This window comes from Mesitornis unicolor, unplaced genomic scaffold, assembly GCF_000695765.1.
Source record: "Mesitornis unicolor isolate BGI_N332 unplaced genomic scaffold, ASM69576v1 scaffold26218, whole genome shotgun sequence".
NCBI lineage: Eukaryota > Metazoa > Chordata > Aves > Mesitornithiformes > Mesitornithidae > Mesitornis > Mesitornis unicolor.
Window position 1 is genome coordinate 22,424 of NW_010201552.1, and position 16,078 is coordinate 38,501.

General features: G+C 35.9%; 1 protein-coding gene across 1 annotated transcript in view; it reads left to right on the forward strand.

Moving 5' to 3' along the window:
- Positions 1–10,652, forward strand: part of LOC104545095 (protein kinase C epsilon type-like) — a gene marked incomplete at its 3' end in the record, with an annotated part of 20,776 nt that extends 10,124 nt beyond the window's left edge. Inside the window, exons 3-9 of the mRNA XM_010190140.1 lie at positions 618–652; positions 2,053–2,138; positions 3,909–4,041; positions 6,345–6,487; positions 7,435–7,531; positions 8,965–9,179; positions 10,479–10,652. Coding sequence (XP_010188442.1) covers positions 618–652; positions 2,053–2,138; positions 3,909–4,041; positions 6,345–6,487; positions 7,435–7,531; positions 8,965–9,179; positions 10,479–10,652 — 883 coding nt within the window. The remainder of the gene's footprint in view (positions 1–617; positions 653–2,052; positions 2,139–3,908; positions 4,042–6,344; positions 6,488–7,434; positions 7,532–8,964; positions 9,180–10,478) is intronic.
- Positions 10,653–16,078: the final 5,426 nt, after the last annotated feature.

The following is a 16,078-nucleotide window of genomic DNA, read 5'->3' on the forward strand; positions in this document are numbered from 1 at the left end:
GTTAATGGAATATGGGAATATTCAAGTTCTAATGATCCAGGGTTTGGGGTGTTCAGTGTACAGGATCTTTCCTAGCACAGTGTATGTCAAGAGCTCACTTTTAGAAATTATTTACATTAGGTTTGAGTACTTGGAATTTTCAGATAGGGAAAAGTGGTGGAGACATTCAGTTTTCAGTTATTTTTCAGCAACTCTACTGATGTTCTCCAAAGTCACCTAGATATACTGATTTACACCTTAATACACATAAGATCTGATGGGATCCATAATTAATAATTCTTAAGAGTGTGTAATGAATCAGTCTTTCTTAATGTGAAAGGATGTGCATTGTACATGAACTCAACTACATTCCTCTACCAAGGGTTAGGCTTTAGGTTAACTAAGATGAAGGAATTCCATGAAGGAATTCAGAAGTGATCTTCCAACTTGTTACCTCTTAGTGGCTGAAATGTGGATCCTACTTTGAACTGGTCTCAGTCTAGGCATGCAGTTATCAGATTATTGGTTATAAGAAGCTATTCTTTTAAACTTGTGCATGTCCTGTAATGAGAGCAAAAATGTTTTTCATTTTTAAAAAGATATATTCTTCATTTTCTAAAACACTGTTTTATTTTCAGGGGTGTAATAGGAAAACAGGGATACCAATGTCAAGGTAAGAGAAAATCTACAGAGGGACATTTTGAATATATGTTTTATGTTATAGTATATAAATAATAATATGTTTTCATCAAGCATTGTATATGTACAGTGTTAAGAATTTAGCATAAGATGATCAGAGTAAGTTTTGTCTCACCAACGATACAGTCTTTACTGTACTGTACTTGCTTTACATAAGTCACAGTAACATTTTTCAAAACTGTCAGTCTTAGACAGCAAATATAAAGTAGGAGCACAGTTCAGATCCCTGAAGAGCATATCCTAGGTATCTCTTGATGCACATCCAACTAAGGGGGCTTACCTGCAGATGTTGGCTTCTTCATCTTTCACTTCTTGCATTTTAAAGTTAAGAATCCTTTATTGTGCTTAAGATTCTTTGTTTAAAAGTGCCAGGTAATTGCAAAGACTGTAATTAAATAGATGAGATAATTATAGAGGTCATCATTAGAGAAGGTTATAGCAAAGACTGCAGAAATGTTTCATTTTCAACTCCATTTTACAACAATTTCTTATTCTCTTAATTCTTTTACATAGTCACTTCTTGGGATGATGTTTTTCTGCTTCTCATCTGACAAGTAAAATAATCAAGTTAGCATTCAGTTTTCACTTACAAAAGACTTGATGAAATCTCTTTGTAAATAAGTAAATGCAGATAATGATTTTACATCCTATAACACGAATTATTGTATTAACATACAACATAGCTTCATGAATTCTGATTTTTTTTTTCTTACAACAATGACCAAAGCTGGAAGAAGGCAAAATTCATTATTTCACTCTGTAGGTTTTTTTCTTCAATTAATGAGCTTGAATATCACAGAACGATAGACCTTGCAATTTTTAATCATACCTGTCATATCTGTAAATGTTATTCATTGATTAAGTAATCAGTATGAATACTGACAAAGCATTTTTGCCTCCTGAAGCATTTTACTGTTATCAACTTCTGATAATGTGTTACAGAAAGAATGTTCAACTTTGTTTTTTCTGTTCTATGACTTTTACAATGAGTTATCTCTATGTTTCTCTTCCTCTGGAAGCTCTTCATACAGAAATTGGTTTTGCCATTGTGTCTTATATAATGTGGAGATCATGGACTTTAGCAGATAAAGAAATCAAATATGCAAAAATTGATAAAAATTGTGGTTAATATTCAGAAGGTAATTTGTAGTTTTACATACTGAGATTTTGACAGATATGCTTAAAATTCATTGGTCTCTTGAAAGTCCATTATCTTCTCCCTTTGTATGCCAGACTTAATTCATAGGACTTACCAGGTCACCAGTCACTTGCAGCCTTTCAAGTCCCAGCATTTCTTGTCTTCTGAGATCAATCTTTTGCTTTAAATTCAATCTTCATGAAAACTCATTCTTTTATCTGTTTTTTTGTTTATAGTTTGCACTTGTGTAGTCCACAAGAGATGCCATGAACTTATAATAACGAAGTGTGCTGGCTTAAAAAAACAGGAAACCCACGATGAGGTAAATGTTTATAAATTTTTTAAAATCAATTTTCTAGATAAAATTCCATCTTTCATATGTTCAAAGTAGTCATCTCCTCTGTTTAATCAATAAATGTTATAGACTTTTTTGTCCCCTTCTTGTCATCTTTTGATGTACCATTTAGAACAAAAGCCATCTGTGTGCCAAAGAATTGTGTAAGATGGTAGTGATAACACCAGGTGCTGCATAGTGAACAGGTTTCCAGTATATTTACTCCCTACCTCTGGAAAACTTTTGTATATTAATGGAATTAATGCAATATGCGCTTCATGCTATCATGCATTTAAATGCATGAAGACATCACCTGAAAATGTAATTAGCTGCCTTCAGAACTGTCCTGTTAGGGTGGTAAGTATGACGTGCTAATGGCACGTTCAGCTCTGGATCAGAAGAGAAAACAAAGCAATCCTTTCACTTAGGTTAAAGGTCTCTCTCAGCTAAGATGTCCCTTTTAGACTTTGTTAGGAATTTATTTTCTGTGGACAGTCGTATAGCAGGGGTATTCTTTTATGGCTGGGTTGATAAGGGACAGTTGGGAAGGGGAGTGAGTTTATGGTTTTTAAAACAGTTGTAGCCCTCAGCTGTAACCAGTGAATGCTTAATCTTACACAGATTTTTGGGGTTTTTTGTGTTTTAACAGAAAAGCTAATGAATGTTTACTGTCCTGTTCTGTTTTGTGCAACTGCAAGGGCATACTATCTTTCACCATAGAGTTAGGTGAGGTAGTGATCTCAGTTCCTTGGCCATGCACAAAAAGTACATTTCTTAGTTTTATTTGTTAAAACCCTACATTTTTATGCTTGAAAAAGCCTAGTTTTAAATTACAAATCAGGGTTGTGTGTAACAATGGTTTTAAGTCATTCTCTTGACTTTTATATGAATTTGACTGTGACACTAACCAATCTCATTCTTCCTATGCAATTCACTACCATTTTTTTCACATTGGAAGCATTCTTTAATATCTGGTTCACAACCAATATTTTACATCCAGAATTTCATCACTTTCATTAGGACTGTGGTAAAGGACTGTGTTTGGCTAGTGTTGTTTTTGCTTAGTACTCTCAGGGAGATACAGAATCTTGTGTAGATTTATATTCCCAGGCTCCAGACTGATGGAGACTTGTATGCCTTGCTGATACAATGCTCTCATTGTTTAGAAGAGATACTAGATCATGGGAGAGAAGCCAGTGGTAATAGGAAAGGGAAGGAAAAACACATTGAAATAAATCTCCTACTATGCATTGGCCACTACAAAAACTTACCAATGACATCCTTTAATGAGTAAGTAATCATACCTTGGAATTCCTGAACACAACAAATTACCATTGTTATTTTCATAATCTAAAGAAGAGTGGGATATAAAAAGGTAAGGGAGCTGTGATGTATTTCTCTTTCTTAGTCCTGTATTAGTTTGGCCTGCTGCTCCTAAAACAATTGGGAGTGACTTCCTTGCCTTTCACGTTAAGAGATCTTTCCTGATAGCTCTGTATTTGTTGTTCCCAGTACTAGGAAGTAAACTTTGGTCTTTATCTCTTGGGCGACAGCAGCCCTTCCCCCTCTTTTCCCCAAATAAAGTAGTGAGAAGAACTCTGAAGCTGGAATATATCTAATGCAAAAATCATCATCTAAGCAGAGACCTATTTCACCTTGTTTGAATTCTGTGTGTTTTCAAAACGTAACAGGGCCTCGGTGTATGCTGATTATAAATAAATTAATCAGAATGAAATATGCTGTGCTCTCCTTTTTCAGCAAGTGGGATCCCAGCGTTTCAGTGTCAACATGCCTCACAAGTTTAGCATTCACAATTACAAAGTGCCCACCTTCTGTGACCACTGTGGTTCATTGCTCTGGGGTCTTTTGAGACAAGGTTTACAATGCAAAGGTAAGGATTAACACTTCAAAGCTTTTCTTTTTCTTTGTGAGTGCAGTAGACTTGGAAAGACTTCAAGTTATTCTTTTTTTTTCCCCAGCATGTACTGAAGTGAATAGAAAGTAAATAGTGGACTGCTGTAAGGATTGCCATCATGGTTAGAAAATGGTCTTATACTTTACTTTTTACTGTCTGCAACACCAGTCATTAACAGGTGCAGAGGACAGAGGTGCAGAAACACATTTTTCACCTACTGCTGTGTAGGTTTATTGCCACACAGGAAATTAGAAGACAGAAAACTAAAGCATGAGAATTTACATACCTTCAGCTTATATGCCTTTTGTGCTTTCAGGTTTGTGCTGATGGTTGCTAAATTCTTTAAACATCATTATTCCAGCTACTCTTCCCTTTAATACCATCTTCAAATATTACTATTATGTAGCGGCTAGGCTGGGCAGAACCAGTCCTGTGTGCCCATATCCAGAAGATAAGTTATTCTGGTATCTCGCTAAATCATCCTTTGTGATGATCTACCTAGCCCTTCTATTCCAGAAAATAAAGGAGTCATTATGTTCTGTAGCTTTTAAGGACTGTGTACTCTGTACAGTAACTGTATATGAAGTTACTGGAGGAAGGTGCACATATGTCATTTTAGCTGACTAACAGAAATGGTTGGTTCCATTTTTCCTTGTTTCAAGAAGATCTGTATATTCTAAAAGGGGGACAAAACAGTAAACTTGTAACTTGTAAAGGAAAGTAATATTTTAGAAATAGTGAATAAAATGCTTCAATAAGTGGGTTGATGGTAAAGATGTCATGAGGATTATCAGATCCTTAGGAAGTAGTACCTAATGGAATTATAAGCATTTTCATTTTGTTACATCTTTAGAAATGAGTAGGTCCGTCTTCATAAATGCAAAAATCATGTTATGTACACTTCTCAACAGCAGAAACATTGAGGCACCCATATATATATATATAAATGTGTAATCTATTAAATACATTCTTTACAGTATTTAAGATGAGACATAACTATAGGTGAAGGTTGGACCTAATGCTTCATGTTACACATTGCTGAGCAGCAAAGGAAAGATGGTGTTCTTTTCTTGGCAAATTGGTACACAGTGTGAGCATTCTGAAATTCAGTCCTTCCTTTGGGATTCTACCTAGCGAGCAGTGATAAAATGTTAAGACTCTAGATGTTGTTACTTTACTAGTATTAAAAGATTATGTTTAAATGCGATCTTAATTATAGTGCAGATATGTTCAGAGGTCAAACATTTTACTTGCCACTGAGCTTTTGTCACTGAATATCCATGCACTGAAAATACTGTGTGTAGCCATTTCTTTTTGCTGTTCTTTTGAGCTGAAACATGCTTGAAAAGGAAAGGCCTCTCCTTTCTGAAGCACATGGTTACTGCTGCAGATACAGTGCCTGTGTATGGTTTGTTTCTTTAAGGCTTATACAGTGAAATCATTGTTGATGAAAACCACAAAGAAATGCAGCTTTATAAATACATACTTATTTTCCCTCTAAAAAAGTAACAAAATTGGAATTTGACCACCTGAATGTTAATGTAATATTTAATTACTCTTGCCGTTATGCTTCCTTTATGCATTGCTCCACAAGAGGGCAGTGAAGTCCAAGATAAAATATGTCATCTGCTCCTAACAAATCCACACTATGCTATTTTTAATGGAGCTATGTTCTCCCCCCCCCGCATAACCTGGAAGCAGTGTAACTTTTTTTCCTCTCTTACTATTATGCTAGTTTCAAGAGATGTTATTTAAGAGTACGAGCGTAGTAAATGGATTGCCATCTAAAGAGAGAGTGCTTAACAGTGCCAAAGACTTTTGTTAGAACTTAAATCACTCTCAGTTTTATGCCTGCCTACATTAAAGAGTTAATCTACTTGAGTAAAATAGAGTAAGAAGCAATAATATATGAGGAACTGATGTTCTGCTCTCATTATGAGAAGAGGACTGCTAAAATCTAAACTCTGGAGGACTTTTATTCTAATTCAAATTCTGTTTAAGATTTACAAGATTGTTAGATATTTTCATTTGTTCTTGTGTCTGTTCAGGATACCATGTGAAAGCACTGTTCTGCATTATCAAAGAATAATAACCAGGTTAATAATTTTATATTAGCATTCAAGAGTCACTGCAAATCCAGCTAAGTATTTTTCTACTAAAATTATATTTATTTGAAAAAGTTACTGGTATTGGTAGGTCCAGTAAGGTATGGTTTACGTATGACAAATGCATGCCAAGGTAGTATTTGACTTGCTCTGTGACGTTACATTTCACTGCAGTTTGCAAGATGAATGTACATCGACGCTGTGAAACAAATGTGGCACCGAACTGTGGAGTGGATGCTAGAGGCATTGCTAAAGTTCTTGCAGATCTTGGAGTCACTCCAGATAAAATCACTAATAGTGGGCAGAGGAGGAAAAAGGTAATTCCACTATGTTTGGTCACGTAAGCAATAAGTATGGCTGTATTGTAACTTTACTAGTTGGAATTCAGTCCCACTCACTTGAGTTGCACAAGAATTTTTTGGCTCGAAATTGTCATTGGATAATTGATTGAGACATAGCACTACTCAGTAACATTGTAAATGCTGATAAATGAGCCAACGTGCTGACTCTCATGAAGAGAAGCTGTTTGCCAGATGACGATTGCAGAGTTATCACTGTTATAGGAAAAACTAGGCTATTCTAGAAATAAAAACTTGGGTCACCAGAAGTACATCCAAAACTGTTTGAGTTGTTCTGGATTTGTAGTATGTGTCCTGGATCAGAATTTGGCCACACTTTCTATTTGCATGATTGTGACAACAAAGTCATTGCTCTCACTTACCGTAATAGGGAAATTTTACCATGATTTCTTGTAACATCTGTGTTTGGCTCTGTTCATTTTCCTGATTATTGCACACTTGGTTTCGATGTATGCTGTTTCAGAATGTTACAGAAACATAGAATACTCAGGAACAAATTGATCTGTGACTCTTGAGAAAAGATGTCGTGTTCTTATTATGTGAGTTAGCTTGCAGTGCTTGTTGATGCTTGTTGTAGTTAAATGTATTTACCAGATAAGTTTCTACACAGGCTCAAGGTGGCTATTCAAAACTTTCCCACTCACTGGATATGCTTATTACATTTATTTCATCTTAAGAACCTATTTTTTTTTAAACTGATGGTTCTCTCTGTGTTTATATTCTGGTCCTCATTTGATGTGATGCCATCTACTGTATGGCTGAGGTCCTACCAGTGAGAATCCATAGGTGAGGAACACTCTCACTTTTCTTCACACTTCTGCTTGTGAATTAATGTTGTTAAATTAAGTTTCCTTTTGGCATGGGAGGATCTCATAGCTGAATACCCTTTTTGGAATTGTTCTTAGCTAATTGCAGGTGCAGAGACTCAACAACCAGTTCCTGGAAGTGCATCATCAGAAGAAGATAGGTCAAAGTCAGCACCAACTTCTCCATGTGATCAAGGTTGAACATCCCTTTTTATTTCCTAAGTGATATATGTTGCCACATATTTTCCTTCTTTATGAGGAGTAAAAAACCTATCATCCTCACCCTTTGTAAAAGGAAATCAGTGAAGTAGTTACCACCAGAAAATGAAGCATTTGAAAAAGTGTTGAACTGCAAAAACTTTTTAAAAATGCCTACTCCTTATTTTGTTTAAATCTGTGTAATTAAGTGGCTTTTAAAGGGAAAATTATAAAATGGTAATCTTAGAATCATAGAATGGTTTAGGTTGGAAGGGACCTTAAAGATCAAGATGAGTCCTTGCCTAACCAAATACCTTTATGTAAGGTTATATATTCTATTGTAAGGGTGAGAACATTTTAAATAGTACCACAAAACTTGAGAGCCTGTATCTATCTGAAAAGTCTCTCTCTGTCAATAAGTTTTTGAGATAAAATTGCATCCTTGCAATCCCATGTTGAACATTCATAATAATAAAAGTTTCCATTTAGTTAGGCTATGCTAACATGTCTGTGTGATCACTAGAGGCTTCATAAAACTGTGTTTCTTTTCAGTGATTTTTTTTTTTTCATGCAGAGATTTGGAGACAAATATTTTAATCTTCACTGATATAACCTGATTTCATTGAGCTGAACAGCCTGATTGACAGAATGTGTATGTCAGCAGCACTCTGCATCTAATCTGATTGATGTTTTTAAAAATAGGAAACATCTGAAAAATCTGATCAAAAACCTCCCAGTTGTTTGGATTTTTTTAGTTAATACAATTTGTGTGAATTCTCTATTAAATTTCACTTTTCTAGCTGCCCAGTAACGTTGCTTCCAAGGCCATCAGGCAGAAGTACTATGCAAGAGCTTGAGGCAGAAACTGAGGTCTCTGAGTCACCAAGACTCACTGTGTTTAGCATTGAGAAACCTTCACATCCATTTAGCAGATCTACACAGGTGGTGCTTGAAGCAGCACTAGGAAGTGGTCAGAGACTTCATTGGCAGGTGACTGATAATAGCTGGAGCTGAGTAAGATGCTCCACTCATGTTGAACTTTGGAGATATAACTCTAAAATACTGAAGCAGGGAGATGAGTAAGTGCAGCAGGAAGATAGCGGTATTCAGAACAAAGTACTCCGCTGTGGTACAGGAACACCCCAAATCACTAAAACAACTATTTGGCCACTATTCTGACTTATCTGTCAAGTTTTGGATGTGTCATCCTCCTAGGTTCATTCTAAAAGGCCACACTTCCTGTTAGAGCAGGATTTTGGCTGATTTCTGTAAGATGGAGAAGCAGCTTGTTAAATATGTGTTCTTAATGTCAGAATGCTTTACACAGCATTCAGAGATGATGAATGTCCCTTCCCAAGACTAATACAGACTAACACAGACTGTTTTTCTGATGTTTGGTTAAAAGGAACACATTTTCTTACTTTTCCACAGAAATCAAAGAGCTAGAAAACAACATTAGGAAAGCGTTATCATTTGACAATCGGGGAGAGGAACACAGAGCAACAGCTACAACATCAACAGACAACCCGCTTAACAAACCTGGGGAGAATGGTGAAAATGGGGATGTCAAACAGGCTCAGACCAAGCGAATAGGCCTTGAAGAGTTCAACTTCATCAAAGTATTAGGAAAAGGCAGCTTTGGCAAGGTAAGTAGCTTTTTTTTTTCTTTTCCTGGTGTGTCAGGCTTTTTTTGACTGTCCCACTTTGAAAGTATTCATGGTAACATTCAGAAAGTCCTTAAACCCCAGGAGTTTCCTTCTATTCTTTACCTATAGGGTAAAAGCAGCTTTTACCCCACAGATCAGGAATATCAGCCTCCTGATAAAGTGGCACTTCCTGTGCTTTAACTCACTTTATTAACTTTATTTGTCAAGCCTTTTGAAATACGATGTCAGTGTTCACTATTTCAGAATATTGGTAATGAAGTGATGATATACATACGGTACATACATGTTGTTCGACAAGATAATTAGTTATGGTCAAGCAGAACAAATCATCCCAGGAATTATGCTGTGGACTTCTGAGTTCATTCCCTTTCTAAGTAATACCCAGCTCAAGTTTACTTATTTCACAGAACAGTTTGTGTGCTTGTTTTTCCTCAGTGGGTGTGTTCAGTGCTGGAGGAAGCAGAACTCCAGCATTTCCACCCAGATACAACTATTGCGAGAGGCTTAGACAGCTGCCCGAAATACCACATATGTGGCAAAGATGTAACTCATCAGATACCTTCCCACAGTAGAGAATTGCTGAGGGTGGAAGGGGCTCATAGATTTGTCTTTTCACAGTGCTGTGCACTGTGGAATCAAAGAGGACTGAAATGTGAATCTGTTTCACAAGTACACTCTTCCTTCCTTTATATACGGGAACTGGAGATGCAGAGGGACAGAGCTGGAGCAGTTCTTTTGTCTCCCTGTTTTCTAATCTTTTCTCTGAAGATTACCCTGGCTCCAGGCCAGACCTGACCTTAAAAAAAGTATAGAACTTGAACCTTAAACAATAGTAGTAGTTAAAATCAACAACTTTAAAGCAGTCAGAATGGTACGTGAGATTGTATACTATGTGCATCACACACAAATCTCACTACCAAAAGTGGGAGATAAAAGTGGGAAAAAAATTTCTGTTCTATATCACCTTCTTTCCTTGTTTAGTTTTTGAGATCTCATTGACACTCATTAAGATATTTTAATAAGGGGATAATTATTTTTTTATATTGTCTACATTCTTAACTAACAAACAAAATAGATACTGTCTGTTTCAAGTTTAAAGAATACCAGAGGTTTCTTCTTCTAAAGTGACATTACTTTACTTTTAATTTTATAAACATACAACTTTATTTAGGCAAGTATGTAACTGTCTCTGTATTTCCAATGCAGTCAAACTAATATACAACCCTGCTTTTGTGGTATTTGTTATTCACTTTTAAACAGAATTTCTGTTTGGTTTAGGTAATGTTAGCTGAGCTAAAAGGAAAAGATGAAGTATATGCGGTGAAAGTCTTGAAGAAAGATGTCATACTTCAGGATGACGATGTAGACTGTACAATGACAGAAAAGAGAATTCTGGCATTAGCACGGAAACATCCATACCTAACACAACTTTACTGCTGCTTCCAGACGAAGGTAAGCTATGTGAGCATTTAACCAGTTTGTGCCCAAGGAACAACATTAACTATTTCCAGAGTAAAAGACAGCAATGTAAAAGGTACAGCAATATTTAGAAAATATTCCTGAGAAGTTTTTGGCAGTTCAGCATCTCAGCAGCATTGAACAGCTCTACTGGCTGCTGCTAAATAACGTAAACACTATTACCTTGTGAGTACCAGGAGATGGCAGTAAATGAGTTAAAAAATAATAAAAAAACCCCACATGCAAAAAAACTACGGAGGTGACATTTTCTGTTTTTCTTCTGTACATTAATGTGATGCATCATTTGTTGAATTAAGTACAAATGTTTTTAACATCCAGTATTCAGAGTAAAAATTCTAAAATTATCTTGTCAGAAATGAGATTATGGCAAAACACTCATCTTTTCAGTTTTCTTGTGCTGTGTAGTATACAAAATGTTCAAAAGAGAAAGGAAATCAGGACACTGCTTATTAATTAAGCAAGTTCCTATAGTGCTGATGCCTCCCATGTTCCTGAGAAGCAGGGAGAAGGGAAAGCAGAGAGGACTGATAATGAGAGCCTGTTCCTATGGTGTGTTCCTTGTTGATAGTTTTTCATATAGAATTCCTTTTCATAGCATGTTTTCGATTTGCTGCTTAAATGTAAGTGAAAGTTTGGATGGTTTAGCTGCCTCTCTAGGATTTCTGAATCCAGTCAGTCAAAGTGCTTCAAACCAGTTGTGTTCACTGAATATTCCTGGTTTTCATTTTTCAGTCCTTCATTTCTCTCTTGTCATTCAGCTGAGCTGACTGTTTTTTACCTGATGGTCCAGAATCTTTATGGAACAACAGCAACAAAAAAAACCCACAAGGTGAATCTGTCTTGCAGGTAGAATACCAACCATATATAATTAAATGTACAGAAGAATCCATTATTTTCAAAGTGCCTGATAAAATGTTTACTATTTCAAAGCACTACAGTTTGACCTTTTGCCTAACTAAATTTGCCATATTGAACTAAACTTGCCATTAATTTCAATAGTATGGGATTTTGACCTGTAGGAAATAAGTTTAGACTTTAGTATATATGTGTGTTTTAAATAAAACACTTGAAAATCACTCAACTCCCTTCAAACTTCTGGGTTTATTTTGTTTCTTTCAGTAAGACGGTACATTGGAATATTTGAGTCAATTTAATGGAAAATTTTGGCAGATTAAATGAATAATAAAATTAGCATATTGAATTAAATTTAGAGTTACTAATAGTGTGTATGAGTGTATGTGTGTGCATACGTAAATACCTACGTATTCACATACCCAAAATTACAGAAAGGCTGTGAATAGGAGATCTTCCAGCAAAGTTTTCAGAAAAGATAAACAGGGCAGTGGGAAAGCCATAGGAAAATGGCTGGTAGGATCAAGATTATAGTGTGTTCAAATATGCAAATAGCAGATGTTTAATGTGTGTATACAGTTCTTAAAATAGTGAAAATACATTAGCATTTTATATGCTTTGAAGTTGACACAAAAAAATAGTCCAGGAAGCTGTGTATACAATTTATGTCTGCAGAGGATGTTTCATGCATTCAGACTTTATTTCAGTTGAATATGTGCATGAACATACTATTTAAATGTTTTAACGTATTATTTTAAAATCTATAACTAGAACCGAGCCTATTATTTCCAATGAAGAGAGTGATAAAAAGATTGTACTAGGCTGAGTGGTAAACTCTGTGAACAGAGAAAGACCTTCAGGACTGAGGCAGATCACACTCCCTGAAGTGTAAATAAATGTATCGCCAGCCTGATGGGAATCATGTGGCAGAACATCAGTAAAGATCAGTTTTACATTAAGTGAATTATGACAGGAGGTTCTCCTGCTACTGCTCTGGATTCTTGAAGATTTCCCTTCTTTTGTATTTCTCATCTGTTCTCTTGTCTTTTCTATTGTGCTTTCTGCCTTCCTCCCTGCCCTCCAAAGCCATTCATCCAAGTAAGATACTAAAAATTCTTCCCGCCACCTTCTCTCCTCCCGCATCTCTTGACCAGAGAGTAACTATAGTTCGTGGCTTTGCTTGAACTCAAAGGAACTGATCGTTATGTGATTTATAGTTAGAAGTTGTAGGCTAGCGACTCTTAATCATTAACACCCAAAACTATACCTAGTGATACCAAATCAAATTAAAATTCCACAGTTGAAATAATGGAGGGGTTTTTTGAGTGTGGCTGATGAACTCTTTATAAAGAAACAAAAAGCCAAAACGAGTGTAAAAGCAAAAGCAATACATCTGCTAAAGCTGTAAATTATTTATGAATGACAGTAAATGAAAATGTACCAAGTAAATTAGTCACTGAGGTTCAGTGGCAAAGCAGGTAGAAAAACCTGCTTGATCAAATATGGTCTGTGGTTAAAATAGCTTTACTGAGACAAAGGCTATTGTACAATAGAGTTTAAAATGTGTTTAACAGTAGTGTCTAGTTACTTACGCTGCAGTTGTACGCCATGCCACAGCTGCTGTACTTTGCAGAACTGGCCCCTGAAGTGATCTTGCTGGAATTAAACTTTACATTTCAGGTAGAGCGTATTTGTCGTATACACCCTGACTTAATGGGAAGATTGAGTCAGTATTCATTGTCAAAGCACTCAGAGGTTGACTTTGTGTAATGAGATTACTTGCTTTGTTCCTCTTCCACGAAAATGTGAGTCTGACAATATATATTGAAATGTTTTCCTTCAATAATAAGGTGAAGACACTGCAGAAAAGTTGCTTAATAGGCTTTTTCAGTAGGTATGCTTCAGTATTACTTGTTTTTTTACATAGAACAGAGTTTTCATTAGTATCATTGACTAAACGATGCTATTATTATCATAACAAATAAGAGGTCACATTTTAAATTATCTTGGAATACAGAAATCATGCCAAATAATGGCTAATAACAGCATACCTTATACATGAATGTGTTTTTAGCCCTACACATCTGAATTTACTTTTAGCAGTCCCATCTAGCTTCCTTATCTTAAAGGAATATTTTTGGGATTGGTGTTCCCCATGTTCACTCTTAGTCCAGAAGCTAACTTTGATCAAACCAGTATGCTTCAAGCTCATAAAAAAGAAGACCCTCCAAAATATCTGTATTAAACTTATATATATTCAAGTATTGTACTTCAGGGATTGTTTTGTGGTCTTCTGCAGTGACCTGGAAGTCAAGAGAGATGGATTCTGTTCCAAAGCTTGGAATAAAGTGTGTGAAGTTAATGTATGACGTTTTGTTTGCAGTAGTTTGAGGTATGAACTCAGCAACATAGTCCTACGCATTAGAAAGAACGTAAAATCTACTGGCATGACCTCAGCTGCTGCGTGTTTTTACATGGAAGGAGCTCACAGGACTTGCTCCTGTATCATGTATCATGTCTTATAAAACCATGTCCCATGTAGACAGTATTTTTCAACACTCTCATACTACAGCAGTATTTCCCTTTTTGTTCTTCCAGAATATGGTCAGTGCATCTGTCAGTGTATTTAGAGGTTTGATTTCTCTTTCACTTGTGTTCTGTCAGCTGGGATATAAATGAAGAATACTGCATTCTGTATTTGGCACTCCCATAGCGAAACTTGCCCAAGGCCTAGCATATTGGGTACAGCATTTTTGTAATAACTGACCTTTGCTTCTCATCCTCTTTGATTTGTTCAGGACTTTATTGTATCTTTTATTGAGAAGATGTCAGGTTTTTTTTCAGGACTACTACTGTTTATGTTCTTCTTTCACTCTTCGTCTTATCTTTTCTTTCTCTTCTTCTATGTGCTGGTTCCTTGGGTTTTCAGTAAGAAGTATCGTACCTGACAATAATGCTGATGCTGCCCAATTTCCCTCTCTCCAGTGTCCTCTTCACTCCGGCCTTACACCATGCTTCAATGGTGAACTATGGAACAGTATCAACATTAGATTTTGTTGATAACGTTTCAGTCAGGTGGCTGGCAAAGAGGGGTTAAGTATTTCTAGAGCTATTTTCTGTGAAGACATTGTATTTGTGATACTTCATTCACAGTTGGAATTTTCAGAGCTGTGAAAACTAAAGTCTCTTTAAATGAAAAGTTGAGATTTTACAAAATTAAGATATAACTAGCTTCACTTTATTCCTCCTACACCCCTGTCAGCCTTTTTCATAGTACTTAAAATTTTGTAGACCTCTACCCTATGAGATGCATACACATGTATGTGCACAGCCTATAATTTATAATGAATTATCCTAATAAATTCTTGAGAAGTAAAATGTGATTAAAATTATTTAAGACAGTGAAAACTTTATTATGATAATTCTTTATAAATTTAGAAGACTACAGAGCTACTACTTTTAACAGCTACCATTTTCTTTTTTGTCCAACTTCATGAAATCTGATAAATTTGGAACTAGTGCTCTTATGTGGTTTTCAGAGTACCATCTTCAACAAAATTTGTACACAGACATAGAGATTACTGTTAGTACAGAGCAAAGTTCCTGTTGAATGATAGAGTTGCATAGCTTGTAAAGGACCTTTAGTCAGCATTATAGCTATTGCTGTTAGAGAAAACAAGTAATTTAATAAAGGATAGAGACAGTCAGAAAGTCAGTTACTGCAGCTAAATAGTTAGACTTATCCCACCCATAAAAACATCTTTGCTTCTTTACAATTGTCTGCACGTTAAAAGCAGTGTATCAATTCATAGCATAGCTCCTGAGCTGACTTGCAGGACCATTCACTTCTTTCCTGTGTGCTGGTGTTGTAAGGCAGAGATTAGCCACATGACAGTGGCAGAACTGAAGGACGTGGAGAAATAGGCAATAGTGACCCTACTGTGACTATACTGATCTCTTAACTGTTATCTTCTACTTAGTGGTTTACTAGTGCTTTATCCTAGATGGTGAGTACTGTGCTTCAAATACTATTCCTTTCTGCAAATTTGCACTGTAGCGCGGCGCTCTGGGTAGCGGTAGAAGGCTGGTGTTTATTATGAAGTCAAGATTTCAGATATTTTCTTTCAGTTTCGGCTGTCACGGTGTTCCTTTGTGATTTTTGGCAAATCTCTGAGCCTCTTTCTGCATCAGACCCCTCTCTAAGAACCAAGAGTAATCAGTTCTCCTTCTGTTCATGGCTTGTATTTAAATATTTCCAAGAAGGGTTTGGAAGTCCATTAGTACAATTTTATTACAATGCAAAAGGATCAGTGTGGAAAAGTGGAAAGTTGCAAAAGGTGTAACACAGAGTTATGTTTTTAAAGTGGCTTGTTTTATTTGTGTAATAAAATGTAAAGCAGCAAAAGGAGAGAGTCGTGTACTTATGATGTTTTTAAGTCATGTTTTCTAAGTTAATTTAAGAAGAATCACTGTAATATGTGACCAAAACTGCCTTTGGTAATGTAAAAGCAAGTCTTATTTCTCTTACCTGTATTTATACAAAAAAG